The 21629-nt window shown below is 50.7% G+C and overlaps 1 protein-coding gene across 1 annotated transcript in view; it reads right to left on the minus strand.

Moving 5' to 3' along the window:
• The window catches only part of MAN1B1 (mannosidase alpha class 1B member 1), a 387442-nt gene that overhangs the window by 231413 nt on the left and 134400 nt on the right, over positions 1 to 21629 (minus strand). Inside the window, exon 4 of the mRNA XM_086921150.1 lies at positions 10375 to 10508. Coding sequence (XP_086777276.1) covers positions 10375 to 10508 — 134 coding nt within the window. The remainder of the gene's footprint in view (positions 1 to 10374; positions 10509 to 21629) is intronic.

The raw sequence follows: 21629 nt of genomic DNA on the forward strand, positions 1-21629 counted from the left end.
AACCAAGAGCGTGACTTTTAACAACAACACGAAATGGGAACTAAAGGGTTTTTCAAATTGCAATACAAGTGGGGTTGTATACCTAATAACCTGCACGTGCAACCTTCACTATGTAGGAATGACCACTAGGAAGGTCAGTACTCGTATTGTAGAACACAGAAGCAACATCCGGTGTAAGCGAGCAACAACAAGAATGACCACCCACTTCATTGAACACAACCACACCCCAAATGATCTAACGTGGGTAGTCATCGAAACAGTGAGGAATAAAGACAATCTGGAACGGGTCCTCCACGAAAGAGAACAAAGATGGGTGTTTCGCCTACATACGGACACCCAGGGACTTAATGATGAAATCCCTTGGGGAGCCTTCCGCCCATAGACCACCCTTTTTCTTTTCTGAATAAATTCGAGATGGTATAACCATACCTACTTTAACATCATGGTAATACCTCCCATTAGAATCTGCATACTTGAGAACATAACCCATCACCTTGAACACCTTTTTTTAATAAAGATGAAGCACAGACTTCCCTGAAAAGACAGCTACCAACCTTCCCACCTCCAAATGTAAACATAACCCGTTTTTTCATGAAAAAAGCCTAGCCCTTTGCAACAAATTCCATCCAACCGAGAAAAAATACCTGTGTTCTAAATTAGTGTTTTATAACGCCCCAATTAACAGTATCACTGGTAAATATTCCTTATTGTGCAACCCAGCCTAATTCGGTAGAAATTTTGTCCTTTTGGTAACATTCGCGCTAACCGCGATCACATACCATCAAGATGGCCGCCCAAGGTGAGCGCTCTAGTCTCCCGGCAACCCGGAAGCACGCGCGTTTAAATGCACCGCGAGCCCGATTTCAAATCAGTATGCGGTCCGGCGAGGAAATACCAGGTAGTACCGAGCGGGTCTGCCGATAGGAAGTAAGTGTACTAGTGGCGATAGACTGCAAGGAAACCGGCATTTCCGAGTGACAACTGGGGAAAGGGCCTTCTAACTCTAAACTTTGATAACCCTTTTCAGCAATGTTTCCACGAGGCGTTCCTGCCCTTGCCTAAGACCATGGGGTGTAATTCTGTACTCATTTATGTAAATATAACCACCTGCCATTTTTTCTTCGTGTGTATATGTTGTGTGTGTTTTGTCAATAGTCACCTTTAGTCTGTGTGTTTTATGTGTGAAACCACTAAACCACTTTATTCACAGTGATTTATTTCTCTACACCGGTATGACAACTAGCACGCATCAGTATGATGTCATGGGCACACTCACGCCCTAGCTAGAATGAGATGCATGTGAGTTGTTCCCCTTCTTGGAAGGGGTTGTCCATCAAATAACAACTGTTATTCTATTTTACAGAAATCGAAGTGAAACACAAAACGTATGTATAATAATACGCATGTTTATTGACAACAGCGTTCACTGCAAATAAGTATTTTTTAGCAATACTTTTTCATTTGAAAAACAGGAGTGGCAATACAGGGCTGGACCCTGTATGGTCCTGAAGAAAAGCTTAGGGGAGCTTGAAACATGTTGACCTTTAACACTGATCTAACTCAGTAAAAGTTAGAAGACAGTGTTACCCCTTTTTAATTTTTTATACCACACTAGGAGCGAAAATAAATTGTTGAGGCCCACTAGCACGGTATATTTTAATTCCACACCCACTCCATCATCATTACACATGCACCACACATAGTCATCTCACAAAACTAGTGCTCCAGCGTAGTCGCCTTGTCGCAGCACGCCCCTTTTCGTAGAGAACTGGGATGGCCCCAATGATGAAGCATGTCACCGTGGGGCAACCCCGGTGAGTGAGGGGACTCTAAAAAGAAATTTTTCTTTTTCTTACACATCTTTGGTACACACTGACTCAATAAGCAGTGACCATACGAACACCTACCAGGTCTCTGGACCCTTGACATAGGGTTCCTGTATTTCGTAAACAGACCGGAGGACGACCTGGTCTGGTTTAACCTCCTTCTCCCTCCTCTTTTGTTTATCCGTCCAGCCTGCCACACATCCGACAATCATTCTGGCATCCCAGAACATTTGAGGTAGAAATAAACGTGTCTGTGGCGCAGTACCGGCTACTCTATCAACCGCTGCAATTTCGGAACTGGGAGCAGCTGTGGAGCCTCTCTTGGCCAGGCCTCTGGCCTGGCCAAGAGAGGAAGGGCCCGGGAGCTGTGAGCGGCGCCTCTGTCGGCGTTCAAGGGTCGAGAGCTGAGTTCGGCCTGGCCAGCGGGCACATCGCCAACAGATCGAGCTGTGCAACAGCTCAGACGGCAGGCCTGCTGGAGTGCGACGGGGTGATCCGTCGGCCGGATTGGGTAAGGTGGTAAGGCGAAACGTCTGCGGCAGGAGGGGCGGCCAATCCTGGGTCCCTTCAGTACCTGAGGTGCGTGAGGGCTGAGGCAGCCGGCGATCGGGGTGGCTGGCCTGCTACTCGAGCTGTCCTTTATCTTTGGTGCTGTGGTGGGGACCGGTGGCCAGTCGGGCCGCGCGGGGGCTGCTGGTGGACTGGTAGGCTGCCTCGACCCCCCCTCTCCTCGGTGACGCTTAGTTTTCTTTGGGGCTCTGGTGTGGCAGCGGCAGTTGGGCAGCCCCCATCGAGTGATAAAACGGGAATTGGCGGCTGGGCCGGGCTGTGTGGGGGGGCTGCAGTGACAACGGTTGGCTGCCTTGCCCCCCTCTTTGGGACACATCGGACTCTCTGGGCCTCCGTGCAGAGTAACACACTCCTCTCCCCTCCGCATTGACTGTCCCAGCGGGAGAGCAGTGGTGCAGTTGGACGGTACTGGGAACTACCGGAAATATTGTTTAGCTGCCCCCAACCTAGTGGACATATCCTGAACCTGCTGGGTCTTTGGTGTGGCGGTCGGAGGGAGGACCCTGCGCCCACAAGGCAACCCCATAGAGTGGTGTGGGCAGGGGGGGGGGGGGGGGGGGGGGGGGGGGGGGTCGGCAGCATTATTGGGCCGCGAGGCGGGGACCAAAGATAGGGTCGTCTGCCTCCACCTCGCCACCCCTCCAGGAATCGCTCTGGGCAGCTGCTAGTATTGGGGGTAAATAGATCAGGCTGCAGGATTGAGGGATAGGCCGCTGGGGTGCCCGCCGCGCCCTGCGTGTGGAATACTTGGCGAAGTGGGTGTGTGGACTTCACCCGCTTGTCAGCGGCACCATCGCTCTGGAGGCTGGTTGAACAGAGTCCACGCGCCCAGGTGGGAATGAGCCTCCGGGGCGTTCGGAGAGCTGGAGAAGTGGGGCCCGGTCCCGACTGGTGCACACGCAGCGGTTGGATCGTGCAGCGAGAGTTGCCATCACTTGTGTCTGCATCACGTGGTCAGGGTTGGGCCAGTCCAGGAAGCTTAAGACACTATCATGACCAACGACAAGGGAGGTGGTGGCTCGACCAAGCAGGGGCCTATTGACAAGGGCGGTGGCTGGAGCCTCTGTGGGGCACCAGGGAGTGGTGCCGGACAATGCGGCCCTTATAGCCGCCATCACCCAATCTAGGGACATATTAGATGACAAAAAAAGGGGCAGTTGGAGCGGACGTTATGCTAAGACGGCAGGATCTATGCAATGCGGTGTCCCGTATTGCTGAGGCCCGTATCTCTGGCGTGGAGGACGATGGAACTGATCCTCACGATCTAGTTGGAGGGCTGCCCCCCCCCCCCTCGAGGCTATGTCCAGATACTTTGTAATGGAGCGGACCCATCGGGCACTCATGCAGAAGCCTCCCGTGGGGGCTCTCCCGCGGCCTGTCATTGCCAAATTATTGAACTATCTGGACAGGTATGCCATTTTGAATCAGGCCTGAGCCAAAGAACCCTTGTTTTTCAATAATACTCATATTCTGATATTCCCCGATTACACGCGGCAGGTCCAGCAGCAACGTCAGTCGTTCATGGCAGCCAAGGCCCGGCTCAGAGAGCTCAAGCTTCCATATGCCCTGCTTTTTTCGGTCTGCCGCCGGGTGGTCTTTCGTTCCCACAATCATTTTGTTAATACTCCAGAAGAGGTATTCAGGTGAACGGATGAAACTGTTCGGGTGAGGCCCCACACCCCACATCCCCACCAGGAAGGGAGTCAGATTTATCCTTGAGCGATGCGGCTCGGGGAGGTCCCTGTGGTCAGCGGCAGAGGAGTAACAGACGGTCGAGGTCCCGGCGGTGCTCGCAGTCCTGCAGTGCCTCCTCCACAGGAAGGCCGGCCCTGGGGGGTCAGACATTGGAACCTTAGCGGAGGATGCCGGTGCGGTGTTGCGGAACGTCATTTATTGATTACAGGGATGTCCTGAACTGGCCTTGCTTTACCGTCAGGTGTGAGCTTGCGGGAGCCCTGCCAGGTGGTCATGGGGATCCGTTGGTTGGGGCAGTGCCCATCCCCCGTTGGGTATCGGCGACCAGTCCTGCCGCGACAGATACTTCAGTGTTTTCTTTGAGGTATGAGGTGGGGGGTTTGTTGGGAAGGAGTTGTTTATGTTTACAGGTCGCACTTAGATTATAGGTCCGATACAGGTTACACACACGCCACCGAGGCTCAATACTAGAGTTGAACAATGATGCAACCCCCTATGGTTAGAATGCCCGATGGTTGGCAAGAGAAGCAGGGTGGTCTCCGTATCCCAAGTTGGAATATATGAGGGGTCCGAGACAAGATCAAGAGGGTGGCCATACTCCAACACGCGAAGAGGGCGAAGGTTGATATTCTTATGTTACAGGAGACGCATCTCTTGGGCAAGAAGGCCCTTTGCCTGCAGCGCTATGGGTTTCAACAGGTTTTTCATGCTGGCTTTATGAGAGGGTCCAGAGGCAGGCCCTACTGATACATCGCAGGGTCTCATACACGCATGAGCAGCAGTGGACCGACATGCAGGGGTGCTACTTGTTTATCCGGGGTAGGGTCGGGGAGGACTCCCTGATTTTAGGGAGTGTATATGCCCCTCCCCCTTTGCAGTGGAATTTAATTGAGCAGCTGCAATCTCTATGGGCCGATATGCCCGATGTGCTATCTGTGGTGGGCGGGGACTGGAATGAGGTTATGTACACGACTCAGGATAGGACAGGGGGTGGGGATGGTCCTAGGAGCGATCTCACTCTCTGGTGATGGGAATAGACTGGGTTGACACATGGCGGCGTTCTCATGGCGCGGTTCAGGGATACACTTACCTCTCAGCAGTCCACAAATCCTTCTCTAGACTGGATTATATTTTTGTTCCCCGGTCGATTACAAATAGGGTGGCGGGGCGGAGATTCTGATTCGGGGCTTGTTGGATCACTCCCCAGTGCTCATGGAGCTGGATACCGGCAGGGGACGGCAGCCGTTTCGGTGGCGCCTGGCGGTGTGGAACCTCCAGAATGCGTAATATACCGCCCATATGGGTGAATCTATTGCTCAGTATCTGACTGTGAATGTGGGGTCCGTTTCTAGTGCTGCCACTTTGAGGGAGGCGTTTAAGCCCACTCTGCGAGGGGTGGACATTTCTTGGTACGCGACAGCTCGGAGGCAGCGTAGGGAAGAACTGACTCGCGCTGAGGCGAACATAGAGATGCTTGATCGACAGAACCGTGAGTCAGGGAGTGATCTGGGAGTGCTGCAATTGCTCTTGTCCCAACAGGAGTGTGCCGCTCTGCTGATGGATGAGGCGCATCAAGCCTGGGTGACGGCGCGCATTAGACTGTACCAATGGGGGGGACAAGTCTAGTAAGATGTTGCATCGCCTCTGTCAGTGCATCCTTCAGTCCCAGGCCCTACCGGGAATTTTGGACCCGGCGGGGACCCAGAGTACCGCTCCTCCTGCTATAGCGGAGAGCTTTGCTACATATTTCGCGGACCTCTATGCCCCACGGGAATGTCGGTCAGCTGCTACAGTTGAGAAGTTTATTACAGATCTGCCACCCAAGGCGCTATCAGACGAGTTGCAGAACCAGCTGGAGGCCCCCTTGTCGGACGAGGAACTGGGAGAGGCTCCTGGAGAACTTAACACTGGGAAGGCACCCGGACCCAATGGGTTTCCGAGTGAGTTTTTTCGTCTGTATAATGTGCAATTGGCCCAACATTACCGGGCAGTGGTGGAGGAGGCCCGGGATAAGGGCGTGCTTCCCCCAGACTGGAGACACGCAGAAGTGGTGGTGTTCCATAAGCCAGGGCGTCCCCCAGGCCACCATGCCTCTTACCGCCTCTTTTCCCTATTAAATGTGGAGGGCAAAATCCTGGCGAAGGTGCTGGCCAATAGACTATTGCCCCATATCGCGTCACTTGTGCACCCCGATCGGGCGGGGTTTATGCCTCAACGGGCTACTTGGCACAATATCAGAAGGGCTCAGGTGGCGGTTGCAGCGATTCAATGAATTGGGGAACCGGCTGCACTACTTTTGGTGGACATGGACAGGGCGTTTGATTCCCTGAGCTGGGTCTACCTGTTGCTCTGCTTCCCAGACTCAATGTGGGCCTGCGCTTTCATTCCTGCATAAAGCTCCTATATATGGGCTTGATGGCGTTGGTGCTAGTTGCGGGCGCCGCCTCCTCCACCTTTGCTATTCAGAGGGACACGTGGCAGGGATGCCTCCTGTCGCCGTATCGGTTAGCCTTGGCTATGGAGCCCTTGGCGCGCATGGACGCCCAGGTACGAAGATTTGAATGGGCCATGGGCCTTTCCGATAGAATTGCGTTGTATGCGGACGACGTTCTCTTCTTTCTGACGGCAGTGGACGGGGCCATGGCTCCTGCGTATAATACAGATCTTCGGGGAATTGTCGGGTCTGTACATGAATGCCCGCAAATCCACACTGTGGGTGCTTGGAGGTCAGAAGAGGGTGGGCTCGTGGGCGACAGCGATCCAGTTGGCCGCATGTGAATTGAAATATCTGGAGGTGGTACTCTTGGATGTACCGGCCGTTGCCTGGGAGTGTAACCTGACACCTGTGTGGGAACGGGTTTGTGCTGACCTTAAATCATGGTCCCACATGCCCCTGACACTGTTTGGCAGATCGGCGATCTTCAAAATGGGAGCTCCCCCGACTTCTCTACCAGCTGCAGAATCACCCGTTTCGAATCCCGCCTAGTTGGTTCAGTCAGGTAAATTCCGTGTTGGGGCAGTTTCTGTGGGAAGGAGGGAAGGTGCGAGTGGCCATACATACATGCTTCTTATCCACCTATTGTGAGGGACTGGCATCCCCGGATCTCGTATCGTATTATCAGACCTCGCAACTACTGGTCCTCCATGAGTGGTGGTATGGAGATAGGGAGGACCCAGCGTACGCACTGGAACGCTACCTTATGGGACATCACACACTGCATACCCTTTTGTATTCGGCGTGGCTACAGAGCGTGCTACCATCAGTCACGCGGGTGGTGTTCAGGGTCTGGAGGCAGGCGCTGCGGCGCATAGGCTGGTGGAATGTCCTGAGCCGGGAGACTCCTCTGTGGAACAATGGGCGCCTACCCCATTTGCCAGCCCTTCCGGGGTTTCGAGGATGGGACGCCATTGGTATCTCCACTCGATGTTCTGAGGGGCACAACACTAAAATCCTTTCGCGATCTCCAGGAGGAGTTTCATATGCCCCAGGCACAATTCTCTCGATACTTACAGCTGTGCCACGCATTGTCCCCCTAGTCTGCAGGGCCTGAAGTCCATACCAGAGTTTAGTCCCCTTGAAGCTAAAGTCTTTATGGGGGATCTGAAAGAAAAAAAGATTTTGCGGATTTATCAGTCCTAGGTCACGCATTGCTCCCCTACACTTCAGAAACTCCGAGGGGACTGGGAGGCAGATGTGGGTGGGCTGGAAGAGGAGGATTGGACGGAGGCCCTGGCAGCCCAATGGGGGGGCGGCCATAGCGATTCGGCTTTGTCTAGTCCAATTCAAATACCTCCACAGGGTCTACTTTACTAGGATACGATTGTGGCGGGCGGGGTTGATCGCCTCCCCAGAGTGTCTTCGCTGTGGTCGGGCTGAGGGTATGTTTATTCATACGGTTTGGGAGTGCACATCGCTAGATCGCTTCTGGAGGGGGGTCTTTGCCAGTCTCTCTGAGGTCTGTGGGCTGGGAGCTTACCCGCACACCACGGCTGGCACTGCTGCATGTTATGGAGGGGGAGGGGGCAAATCCTATAAATGACACCTCATGCTTCTAGGCCTTACACTGGCAAAGAGACATTGCTAAAGCCTGGAAGACGGCGAGGGCTCCATCGGTGACTGCTTGGAAAAATGGCCTGGACTTTTGCATGGGTCTGGAGAAACCCATTTTTGTGGCCAGGGGTTGCCAGCGTAAACACTATAAAATATGGAAACGATGGGCGGAGTACTGGGGCATCGGGCTGGAACCTCTGGCGATAGAGTAGCATTCGATGGCTGTTTAAGCCGAGGGTCCAGTATAGGGGGAGGGGAGAAAGGAGCAGGGGGTGGTGGGCCTGGATTAGGACCTTTTGATCTCCTTTTTACAGCTACGGACAAGATAGTATGAACTTGTGCGATCTTTGGGCAGGGGCGAGTTGGGGGAGGGGTGCAATATTGTTGAATGCTCTTATGTATTGTATTGTTGATCATGGGGGGGGCGGGGGGGAAAAAGCCTTTTGCTGTAATGGTTTGCTTTGGCAGATGACTCTGGTGTACAGAGCCCTGCGCAACATATGCGAATTGACAAATAAAATTTTTTTTTAAAAAAAATAGGAAAAGTACAAACAGACATCACAAGCGATACATTTGAAAAATTATTTAAATACAAAAAGACAGCTCCAATATACAATGTGTACTTCCAGAGGGAAGAGTAGCCCACAAATTAAATTCGAGATTCACTGATCCAGCAGCACCCAGGAATGCTAAATTTTGATTTGCCTACTACGCTCTACCGATGCAACGAAACTAAACATTTTCACCTCCACCAGAATCATAGCTGGTGCATTCCATTCCATCTGTTGAATGGTCTGCATCTTCAATTCCAAAGCGCTAAATCACTAATTAAGTTGTCATGAGCAAGATAAAAGCTTAAGGGTATTGAACTCGCGAGGAACTCCTCCTTCCTAGTTGTAGCACTCCATGAGTTATCCTGTTTCTCGTCAGTCATCTACACCCTTTAAACTTGAATACCCTACCATTTGATCTCAGGGCACTTTTCAGAACAACCAACTCCCCCCGTCAGTACAGAAATCCAGCTTCTTGCGTTTTAAATCTCACTAATTCTGCCCCACCAAAATAGGTGCAAGGTAGGCCATTCAAAAGCTTGGTATGCTTCTACCCACACTTTGTACCTAAGAAACCATGTCCAAACCAGTCTTTTACTAATCATACACCTTAAATATATTTAAACTGATAAATAACAACTACTAATCATACCCTAAAAGATATTTAAACTGACGATTTAGTATTGTTAATGTTTTTTGTTTTTCGATTCTGCCTTGCTGTGTACACCTTCTATTGAACAAACAGACACCAAGGCTGCATTACTGAACTGTGCATCAATGAAGATATCTAAAGTGTTTCTGATGGAACTGCCCCTACCTTAATAGATAATTCGAACATTGGAATGTTGGGAGCTCCATTGAAAACAATGGAGTGCTCCGGGCTTCTAAGGGCTGGTATAAGCCTGGAGCTCCAACATTCCAATGTTTCGTTGCTCACAGCTCTGGCTGTGAGCAAAGGCTTCAGGGAGCCTGAGGGGATTCCAATTCTCTCACGCTCCCATAAGGCTTTGTTCTTTTTTGTTAGAACATTCTAGCCTCTAGTGGCAGAATGTTCGAATAGCCTTATAGCCCTTCGTAGCTGGGCTATACCAGCGATTAAAGTCCCTCTCCCTTGTTAAAGGCCCTCGCCCAGGAGAGAGCCTTTAATAGCCGGTATAGCCCTCTACGGCGGGCTATAAGGCTATAATAAAATGGGCACATGCATAACAAATACAACTGTGATGGCCAAAACCAGAAAATGTACTCTTTATAGTATGAGCTAAAGTACACATTATATTCTTTTAAAATCTAAAAGACTATCTTTTTAGACCTCTATTACAACAAGGAACTCCACAGTGAAACACACACTATTGAGTGCTGAATGAGCCAATGTTTAATAAAGGATGCTAGGATTCAGAAAGAAATGCAAGTAAGAGGTAGGCTTCCAGTTTAACCAATCAAGTATCTGGTGGCCCAAACAGTATCAATAGACACTGTGCATGATAGAAATTCTGGCTACTAAGATAGACGCTGCGTTGCAGTTCTAGTTCAAATACAAAATGTCAACTAACTAAATTAACAATGGCAAAGCAAACTCCTACAGCACATTGATGCACAACGAAAGCATGCACGAAGGAAGACTGAAGGAAATTTCATGCAGTTTTCAAATAAAGGGAAATGGATTTGAACTTTCACTTCTTACCTTATGATGGGTTGGACAGACTCTGGAGATTCTGCTGCTGGTTTTCTCACATCCGATTTCACTTTTTCCTGTGTTGGAATTTGGACGTTTAAGCTGGGGGGTCCACGTTTGTTAGGGTAAGGCTTCCTGTGTCTCTGGGCACAAAATTAACAGGTAAACGAAGTAAGAACAACAATCAGACCTACCATGTTCATGCAAGGTAAAATAACAGAATAATAATGAGACAAAGTATCGCAATGAGTTGGAAATTATAGACTAAAACAAATAATTCCTCTAATAAAAACCATGCTTACTCTAGATTGTAACCAGATTTCATCTTCTGCTGATATGCAGAGGACATCAGTTTGATCATGTTATACTCTCGCCCCCCAAGTCTCAACCCTGCACTGTGGTACTAGTACAGATCAATTAATGTAGCTGGATTTTAGACTTGGTAAATGTGTGCAGTCTCATGGCAGGTAATTCAGGGAATGCAGCTACATACGAGGCCACACTTGTATAGCATCAGCTTTAAAATCCTTGATCACCCCAAGTTCTTTGCTAACACCAGGAGGCTTTATATATATATATATATATGGGACACAGCATGTGGCGCCCCTGTCTAACATTTGGTGCAATGGTAGTAATGTGGTAGGTTCCTCTGGGAACGTGGGGGTAGCAGCATTGACAGCTTGTCGCAAGCGAATATAGAGGAATTGGTCCATGGTGGTGGAGGATGTGTCGCCTACAAATTCGGGCGCGCTTTTGAATTGCCCCTGATGGTACATCTCTCCCAAAGTATTTATGCCTAGTTTGAGAAGCATGCAATTACAGATCCCTTCCCGTGTGACTGGCAGATTATGTTGGTCGAGCAGGGGGAGTAGCGGGGAATATAGCATGGGAACGTGGGACCTTTGGGCAATGGCGCGCCACGCTATATTGGTACACGCCACACTGGATCTTCTGCCCCTGGCCATTTTGTTATCTAAACCCAGGAATCCCACAAGAGGTAATGGCGCTATAAGCCCCTGCTTCACTGCCAAGTGTGTCATAAAGGGCGGAAGCGCGATCCAGTAGGCGGGGAAGTGTCCCTGAGCACTGAGATAGTAGAGTTCAAGATTGGGCGCTTCAAACCCACCCTGAGGAAATCGCAACGTGAGGGTGCACCATTTATTCCAAGGTTGTTTCCCGCCCTTGCAAGACGGATGAATTGACTCTTCAGCCTAGTGAAGAAAGGGCGCCCATGGGGGAAAGGGATATTTGTGAACAAGTATAAAAATTTGGGCATGATGACCATCTTCATTAAGGCTATCCGGCCTGCTAGAGAGAGCGGGAGAGCCATACACCTGTGGATCAGGTCTTCTACCTTAGCTAAGGCCACCCCACAGTTAGCTCGCAGAAGTTATTCCTGGTCTCTGGTGATGGTGATTTCCAGATAACGAACCTAGTCATCGCTCCACAGCAGCGGGTAATCCATTTGAAACGAAGTGGTACAGTTCGTGAGCGTCATGACTTAGGATTTACCCCAGTTGATGGTAATTCCTGAGAAGGCCCCAAATTTTATTATTTTGTGTATCATGGCCTTTAATCCTTCAGCAGGATTTCGCACATTCAGCGTGATATCATCCGCGTTGAGCGATATTAAAATGGGCCTCATGGGGTACTATAGCGCATATTGCTTGTGGTGCTGATGCAGCATAGCCGCAAACGGTTCCATGGCTATTGCGAATAGCAGTGGTGAAACGGGGCACCCCTGCCGCGTGCCTCTGGTGATGCAAAAGGGTCGGGAGGTGCAGGTCTGATTGTACAGCAATTTAATCCACATGGGAAATCCCATGTGTGTCAAGACCGCGAGGAGGTATCCCCCATTCCAGGGAGTCAAACGCTTTGATGGCGTCTAGGAAAACCACCACCACCTGTTCCTTCTGGTCGATATCATGCAGGATGGAGAAGGTAGGTTATGTGAGGTTGACCGGCCAGTCTTGAAACACGCTTGGTCAGGTCGAATAAGTCTATCCATCAAGAGTGTAAGCCTATTAGTAAGGACCTTTGCCAATATCTTGATGTCGCAGTATATCAGTGATGGAGGTCTATACGAGTCAGTGGATTCGGGGGCCTTTCCGGGCTTCAGTAATGAGACTAGCATTGCTTTCTGCATGGTGGGCGGGAGTATCCCCGTTTGGGCAGCCTCCTCATAAACTGCTTTCAGGAAGGGAGCCATCGTATCTATGTAGTTCTTGTAAAATTCTATACCTAGGTCGTCAGGTCCCGGCGCCTTGCCGTTACTTATTTGCATTATGGCTTCCTGTATTTCGTCTAATCCCAAGTCAGTCGCTAAGAATTCCCTCTGCCGGTTGCTAAGCAAAGCCAATTCTATCTGCTGCAAGTATTGCAGGGTCTCATCTTGTCGCACTGCACATGACGTATACAGTGTGCGGTAGTGCGCAGTAAAAACCCCTATTATGACCGTCGTGTCCCGATGCGCGACCCCTTCCCTATCTCGAATGACCAGTACATGATTCGCTGTTCTAGGTGGCCAAATGGTCTCGGCAAGTACTTTGCCAGGGCGCACTCCCTCACCGTATCTTCACGCTGTGTGATATTTGCATCGAAAGAGACATTCCCTTTACGCTTCAGCCTGGTACTCTGTTAAGGTCTCCTGTATCTTGGCCTTTGTGGGACCTTCACGCGCTCCCTACACATTTGTCTCCAGTTGCTTAATCTGGCGTTCCAGGCGTGCTATCTTTATGCGAATGTCTTTGAGGATTACCCCCCCCCCCCCTCTCCCCCTTTGCTATGCAGTGGAACCTCACGGTGACTTTCAGGACCTCTCATATTGTGGCCAGGGACGGCACAGAGTCTATATCAATTCTCAGATATTCTTATAGTGTTTCTACTAGTTCAGACTTTAACCCCTCCGCCACGGCCGGAATTCTGCGTTTGTGAGGCACATTCCGATTGCGGGCGTGGTCATGGCGGCTCCCGGCCGTCATCAGCACACGCCCACCGTAACTGATGACGACTGGGAGCCGTCATCAGCACCGAAGGGGTTAATACCGCATCCAGGAGCACATCCGGCAGCAGACGCCACTGTACAGTTTGGGTGACATTCCCGGGAGGCTCACTGACAATCACAGGAGAGTGGTCTGAATAGGTGCACGCTAAATGGCGAGCGGAGAAAGTACGTAGCGCAATGTCTTGAGGTACCAGCTACAAGTCCAACCTAGACCAATTGTTGTGTACTGCAGAGTGAAATGTACCCTCGCGCTTTGCAGGGTGATGGGGGCTCCATACGTCCACTAGCATTTTGTCAGTGACTATTGGGTGGAGTTGGCTCTGTGCTTTGGAGTATTGGTGTGGCACTGGGTGTGAGCGGTCGTATGAGGGGTGCAACATTAAATTGAAAAGTCTCCTCACCATATGGGATGGGTCGAGCCTGTATTCACTATGCGTGCCCATAAGGTAATGTAATGATCTTCATCGTCCACATTAGGTCCATAGCTACACACCAGCGTGACAGAAGCCGATGCCATCCTCCCCCCATGTCACGCAAAACCTCCCCTGTGGGTCAAGTGTGAGCCCTCCTCGATGTACGGTACCGCTTTTTTTTTTTTTTTTAAATAATATTTTATTGGAAAGAAAAACAGTCATGAAATCAGTCATATTGAAAACGACACAATTGAATCAATGTACAAATCAAGAAGGAAAATAAGTTTGCATACATTTCGTCATATGGGTTCGGCTCGGGCCATAGCCAGCTCAGTTGTCGGAGATTCAGAGTTCACCTCGATATTTGTTCCAGTGTCCCCATTTCTTATCCCATTTCTTGGGGCAGCCTCTGACTTTGTACACAGTTTTTTCGGCAATCATGCAACGGTCCTTCTCAGCCATCCAGTCCACCACCAGCAGCCTCTCTGTAGCACCCCATTTCATAGCAATTGACCGCTTGGCAAGGAGGAAACCCAGCGCCATCCACTGTAGTTCCAGTTCGTTCAGGTCATTAGGTTCCCACATATTAAGGACACACTCCTTCGGCGATTGCGGGACTGTCTTACCCAGGGAGTTGCCCATCCTACGAATAGTTCCACCCCAAAAGTGTTGAATCACCGGGCAGTCCCATAGGGTGTGATAGAAGGTGCCAGGTGAGCCGCAACCTCAGACACAACAAGTCAGGGCGTCTACCAGTTTTGGCCAGTGTTGGAGCAGACATGTAGGCTCTATGTAAGACCTTCAGTTGGATCAGTCTGAAGCGATGGTAGATAGCCGCCTCCCTAGGGGACATTAGGGCCGCCTGCCATTCCTCATCATCTAAAAGACCCAAGTCGTCCTCCCATTTGTTCCGCAGAGGTTGGAAGGAGTCAGGGAGATTGTTACAGAGCTTGTGGTAAGTGTATGAGATGGCCTTCACAGGGAGAGGTTCAGACAGTAGTCTATCCTCCAGGGGGGAAGTTTCAGGTATGGATGTGAGGTCGGGAATTGCAGCGAGGATGGTTTGTTTGATTTGCAGATATCGAAAGGATTCAGTCAGTGCAAGAGAGTGTTTGGCCTGCAGCTCAGCAAATGTCAGTAGTCTGCCCCTATGTACTAGGTCTCCAACCGTCGAGATCCCTATCGTGTCCAATTTGTCGAAACCCTGAAGGAAGCAAAGGGAACCTAGACATTGCGACGACCATAGGGGTGTTGCCTTGGTACGGTACCGCTTTTTTGACGAGGATTGCAGCCCCCCTGGAAAAGGCAGAGTACACGGAGAAGTATCTATGCGAGGCTCATCTTGTGTCAAACTGGAGCTGTTTTTGGAGAAGGGTGTGTGTTTTCTGCAGCATAGCTATGCTGACATGGTGTCTGTCTCGGTATGCCAGAATGTGTCGTTTCTGTCTGGGGTCTCCCAGCCCTCTAACATTCCAAGTGAGGATGCTCATGCCCGCGATGGTGTTGGTCTTCTGTCCCTCACCCGACATCACCCAATCTCCAACATGTACTTGGGCCTATCAAATCTGCACTGATGGCTGCATGTGAGAAAAATCTGCACTATCTGATTATTAGGACTAGCACAAAAACACCTACCTTTTTACCCCAACATTCCCCCCACAATGGCGACCCAAACTTGGCATGTACATGCCCCTCTCTCTCAATCCCTCCCATTACATCAAAAAACAATTGAAACATTTGGTCCACATTATCCCTATCCCTCCTCCCATTCCCGGTGAAAGTCATTGAAAAGATAGTCAACAAGCAACTGACCCACTTCCTCGAGGAGTCCCAAACTGGTTTCGGCAGCAACCACAGCACCGAAACCGCCCTCATACCTGCCACAGACGACATCAGGACCCTACTGGACAATGGTGAAACCACGGCCCTCATCTTCCTGGACCTCTCGGCCACCTTCGACACAGTCTGCCACCACACCCTGCGCACACACCTACAGGACGCTGGACTACGCAACAAAACCCTGGACTGGATCACCTCCTTCCACACAAACAGAATCCAGAGGGTCCGGCTCCCGGCCTTCTGTTCTGAAGCCACCAAAATCATCTGTAGCGTACCTCAAGGATCATCCCTGAGCCCTACCCTCTTCAACATCTATATGGCTCCTCTCGCCAACATCATCCGCTCACACAACCTCAACATCATCACCTACGCCGACAACACTCGCCTGATCCTTTCACTCACCAAAAATCCTGCCACCGCCAAAACCAGTCTCCATGAAGGAAGGAAGGCAGTCGCCAACTGGATGCAGACCAGCTGCCTGAAACTTAACTCAGACAAGACATAAGTCCTCATCCTTGGATCCACCCCTTCAGCCTGGGACGACTCTTGGTGGCCACCCGCACTGGGAGCCGCAACCACGCCCACCGACCACGCACGCAACCTGGGAGTCATCCTGGACTCATCGCTTTCAATGACCCTGCAAGTCAACGCTGTCTCGTCCTCCTGCTTCAACACCCTTCGAATGCTCTGCAAAATCTATAGATGGATCCCCACCGAAACCAGAAGGACGATCACACAGGCCCTTGTCAGCAGCAGGCTGGACTACGGCAATGCCCTCGATGCAGGAACCATTGCCAAACTCCAGATGAGACTCCAACGCATACAGAATGCCTCCGCACGCCTCATCCTAGACATACCCCGCCACACCCACATCACTGCCCATCTGAAGGACCTGCACTGGCTCCCAGTCAATGAGAGGATCACCTTCAAGCTCCTCACCCACGCCCACAAAGCACACTACAAAACACCGGACTCAACAAGCCTCTCACCTTGTACACACTGAATCGCCAGCTGCGCTCGGCCGACCTCGGCATTGCCGCCGTCCCACGCATCCACAGGACCTCCACCGGCGGCTAATCCTTCTCCTACCTCGCGGCCAAAACGTGGAAAACCCTCCCCACACAGCTGCGCCAGACCCAGGACCTGCTGACCTTCAGGAGACTTCTCAAGACCTGGCTGTTTGAGCAGTAGCTGCATCCCCACCCCACACCTTGAGACCCTCACAGGTGATTAGTGCGCTCTACAAATATTCTGATTGATATTACTGCAGTGTTTTGTCCATTCACTGGGTTTATGAAGCGTCCGTGAGTTAAAGAAGCATATGGACCAGAGTATACCGCCATTATCAATACATACAAATGATAATTCATAAACTACAGGGCCATTTGTGACCCATAAATGCAGATCTTCCACAACATAACAACTAAGGCAACATCCTAACAATACAATCCCCCTTAAGTGAAAGGGTACTCCCTTAGAGACGTGTGTCCTAGGGGGCGTGGCAGCTGCCCCTGTACTGTCATACCGTGCAAAAGGTGTCCATGGAATGTAATGTCAATGTCCTGCAGAGCGTCCGCTTTCTATACATTAATTGGTATTAAACCAAGAAGCATTAAAATGACTACATCTAATATTACCTGTGTATTGGAGCAGGCTGTCACGCAGAACACAATCACATCCCAATCTGCAAGCAGTGTCATGTAAGTCCCCCTCTGTCTTTTTCAGTCCTCTTCATGCTGCGCTGGGCCATCTCCTCTGCTCTTCTCCGCACTTTTTACTGTCAACACCGTCTTGTTGAAGAAGTCCGCCGCTTGTTGTGGAGTGGTGCAGATGTGTTGCAAGCTGTTGTGAGTGATCCGCAAGCATGCAGGATATAACATGGCATACTCTACTCCCTCTTGCTGGAGATTCTTTTTGATGGGGCTAAACTTCTTCCGCGCTTCTTGAGGGTAAAATACGGATATAATAAGATGGCATTCTCAAAGACGACGTCTCTCAGCTCCCTCGCCTTACACAGGGCAGAATCTCAGTCGCGATAGTGGAGTAGTCTCGCCAGTGTGCGGTGCGCCCGTTCAACAATGAGCATTCTGTAGAAGGTCTCCTGACCAAAGCAAGTGGTAAAAAGACGCTCCACATAGTCCTCAAATCTCCCAGTGTTGGTGGTCTCGGGGACACCAGTAATGCAGATATTGTTGCGTCTAGAGCGAGCTTCGATGTCTTCGTTTGTTGCTGCAACTAAGCAATTTGTCCACGTCTGTGAGCTGCCCTGCTGCTCGCGCATGTTCGTCTTTCAGCATCGAGATACGCGTTTCAGCCTCTTTCAGCATGCCATCTTGTTTTTCGATCTTCTGGGTGATATGATCCATTCTGGCGCACATGGAGTCCATATTCCCCTTGATTGAGGCAAAACTAGTTTTCATTGTGTGGAGTAGTGTCTTCATATCTACCTCGTCAGTGCCCTGACTTGATTGGCTCATACGGGTGTCAAAGTTTAGTTTAGGCTGCCTGCCATCCGGTTTCCCCATCCTCCTGGTCGGCTGGGTGAGAGGCTATTTTTCTCCACCTCCCTCTCAACCGTTCAGCTCTGGCCGCCTCGTCTCCGGGGCCGTAGCGGGCAACCAATGGTGCTCAGAAGCTAAGTGGCATGCTCAACATCTTTACCCCTCTGGGTGCCGTGTTGCAGAGGCCAGCGCCACTTCTCCCCTGGCGCGCAGTCCGCCAACGATGGTATGCGTATGGCCCCTGAGGTGGGAATCAATTCCACAGATGTGGTCAGGTCGTGCGCTGGGGGGGGGGGGGGGGGGGGGGGGTTGGGGTGAGGGGCGGGGGGGGGTCAATAATCAATTCCCTTGCTCTCCACTCCGGAGGTGCATTGCACACTAATTTCTCGTCAGGCCCGCCCCTGACAGGGCCCACAATGGTTTTTTTAGGGCGATGTCTAGTTATCTCTTTTCAGTAGCTTCACACAGCTCCGATGCACACGGTCGCATGCCCCACATATGCAATGGTGATTGGGTCCCAGGCACTCCTCCTTGGTGGGATCACAGACAAAACTGTGCAGGGGCCTGTAATTTCAACAGCGATCCCTTTGATGCTCCCAATCCGCATCTCCAGGCGGCCGAGAGGTAGCAACCCGGCAGGCTCCGTCGGGCGTCTGGAGAGACCACAGCCCAGTCGGAGTGCAGCGGTAGGATAGGTGGTGCAGTACAGGCCTGTCAGCTCCAGCCCTACATTTTGCTATGGGCTCCACGGTGTCATTGGACGTCAGGCGGCCCGCAGACAGGAGAAGCTCGCCCCCAACCAGCACCAGGTAGGTCCGAGGAGCGGGCCCGGCGGTTTATGGATTGTGGCGCGAGGTTACAAGAGCGCCCTGCGTGGAGATCTGGAAAAGGAGGGCAGACATCGGCCCCGCCTCAGTTATGGCGGGGTGCACAGGCCCTCACCCGCTACTCGCACTAGCCATTGGGGCGCGATCCATCGCGTCACCATGACACGGCGGGCGAGCCTCAGCCTGTATTGGACCCCAGGTCTCCTGATGACCCGGAAGTGATTGAGTCACTTCCAGGTCAATAGGGAACAAAGGCCAGGCCGGTTAGATCTGGCCTGGCAGATAAGGGGTTAAAAGGCCGTGGAGCGAGAGAGTCTGCCTCTGACTCGTGCGCGCCACTGCCTGCCTTTCCAGCCTCTAGGGAGGCTGTCATTCTTTTTCCTCTTGTTTTCTCCCTTGCAGGTCTTCACGATTGACAATGAGATCGTCGCAGCGAGAAGCTGCATTGATGGAATGGGCGGCGAAGCTGGATCGGACGTGCGGCGCGTGAAGAGTCAGAGAGAGATTCAAAAAGAGTCGGGAGGCCATCGGAGTGAGGTCTCTGCGAGGAGTGTGGTGAAGAGAACAGGACCGGACGGGCAGCTCCGCACTAATCATCGCGGCTAGAGTTCCCAGCCAGTTGTTTTGGGGCCATGTCACAGAGGTGTGAACGGTGATGAGGCTTCTCGGGAATTTAAACGCGCACAGGGAATGTCTTTAACACAGTGAGGCAGCCATGCTCACGGGTACGGGCCGAGCGGGGGCTTTCGAGGGGAATTTATTGCAGAATTCCTCTCGAAACGAACGCGTAAAGGGAGGAAGCGGCCTCCAGTTTGGAAACGCTCAATTTCGAAGCGAAGCAGGGTCAGGCCTGGTTAGTGCCTGGATAGGAGACCACCTGGAAAGACTAGGCGCTGTAGGCATTGAACAAATTGCACAGCGCTCATGCAAATAGTACTGATGTGAGGGGGGCTACACAGTTCAATGAGAAGTGTGAATGTAGCAAATGGAGGGTGGTCACAGCCCAAACATTGTAATAAGCACAGGGAAATAACATAGCATTCCGATTGTTAATGGCCATGCTTTATCATGTATGACAAAAGTTGTGAAGCGCATAAGAACAGTGCTGCAGGTCCCCTGACCGGGGTATCCTTCACGGGATAGCTCCGTGTGGCCTAGGTCTCGAGCAGTCGACTTCAATGCTGGAGAACCGGGTGTGGTTCTTGGGAAGGACGCTCAACATCTTGTAATTGGGACAAATCACAGTTTCTCCGTTTGCCCACAAAATGAATGAGTCTGTGTGTAAGGGAGCTGGGGCCCTTGTAAAGCGATCTGTTACCTTCGGGACAAGTTTGCGCTATATAAAATGCTGAGAAAGAAAGACCGCTGCGTGTGAGGAAGATTTAATTTATGTGAGCGCTTCTGTATGAATGTGTCATTGTGTAATATGGTCAGCGCTCATGTTTTAAGAATGAGTTCGGAATATTGGGACTACAGTGTCAGGGAGGTCATGAGGGTATCTATCGCGGCAACAGGACAGGAGCTGTTGCACGGCACCGGGAGGCACAGTGAGCCAGGCGAGATAGGTGTGGGCATTGGGCAACGTGCGTATACAGTGAACAAGTTAATTATGCAAAGTTGGAAGGCTGCACTTCCAGTCCAATTCCCAAAAAGGCATGGTGACATGATCTTGTAATAAGCAAACTCAGCCTAATTTTGAATACGAGTGATATTCCTTTTGTATTTCATCTGTGCATTGTATCTTCCCGTCCCATACTTAAATGCCATGCATAGACAACACGTGTCTTGTCAGTGGTGAGTAGCACGGAGAGCCTTCTGTTTGACTAGAACACAGAGATGTGGTATGTGCATAGTATAATGTGTGGTTCCATATAATCAATAGTCTCCCTTATTTTAGGCATATTTTACCGTATAGCTCAGGAGCGAGCACACCCATATGCAAAGTCAAACTATATTGATTTGGAAGGAAAGCAAGGTACAAATCAGTTAGGGCGCGAGAGGCCAGCGCAGGCAAACTGTTACAGCACCCAAATAAGTGGTGCTTTTGTAGGGTTTGGGACAGTGCTCAATCGCTTGGTATGGAAGTGTGAGCCATTACAGGGGAACATTAGTTGAGCGGCGGCTTGCGTGTGTAGTTACTGCTTCGTTATAAGGACAGGCTGGGGGGCATCCTTGACTGCAATGGCATAGTGGGCTGCAAGTTGCATGATAAATTTGGGGCCAAATAACTCAGTTCAGCTTCAAAAGGTGGACGTAGGCCCTGGATACATGGGTGTATATCTCGAGGTTTGTGAGATGAAGTCCTATGTGTGCTTGTATCGTGTATATTTGGCAAAGTGTGCCTAATATGGGCTGAAATGAAGAAGAATACTCGACATATGTCAAAGTAGCCTGATGCACAGCGTAAATCACTCCTGGGAGTGTAAACCAAAAGTTTGTTAACAATATCATTGTTCGTAAGCAATTTGTCCAAACAAATACACTCAGTATTCCATCATAGAATCAAAAAAATGAAACATGTGGTTTTTTTCCTTAATTGATATGATAGTTTTATAATGCGACAATCAATTCATCTGTGGACAATGTTCATAATCGCAGAATCCAGGTCCTTGAAATATATATTTCTTTAAATACAGTACAGTTGCAAATCCCAATGCATTTCGGGCTTTTTCATTCGCCC

Source organism: Lissotriton vulgaris, chromosome 5 (assembly GCF_964263255.1).
Source record: "Lissotriton vulgaris chromosome 5, aLisVul1.2, whole genome shotgun sequence".
Classification (NCBI taxonomy): domain Eukaryota; kingdom Metazoa; phylum Chordata; class Amphibia; order Caudata; family Salamandridae; genus Lissotriton; species Lissotriton vulgaris.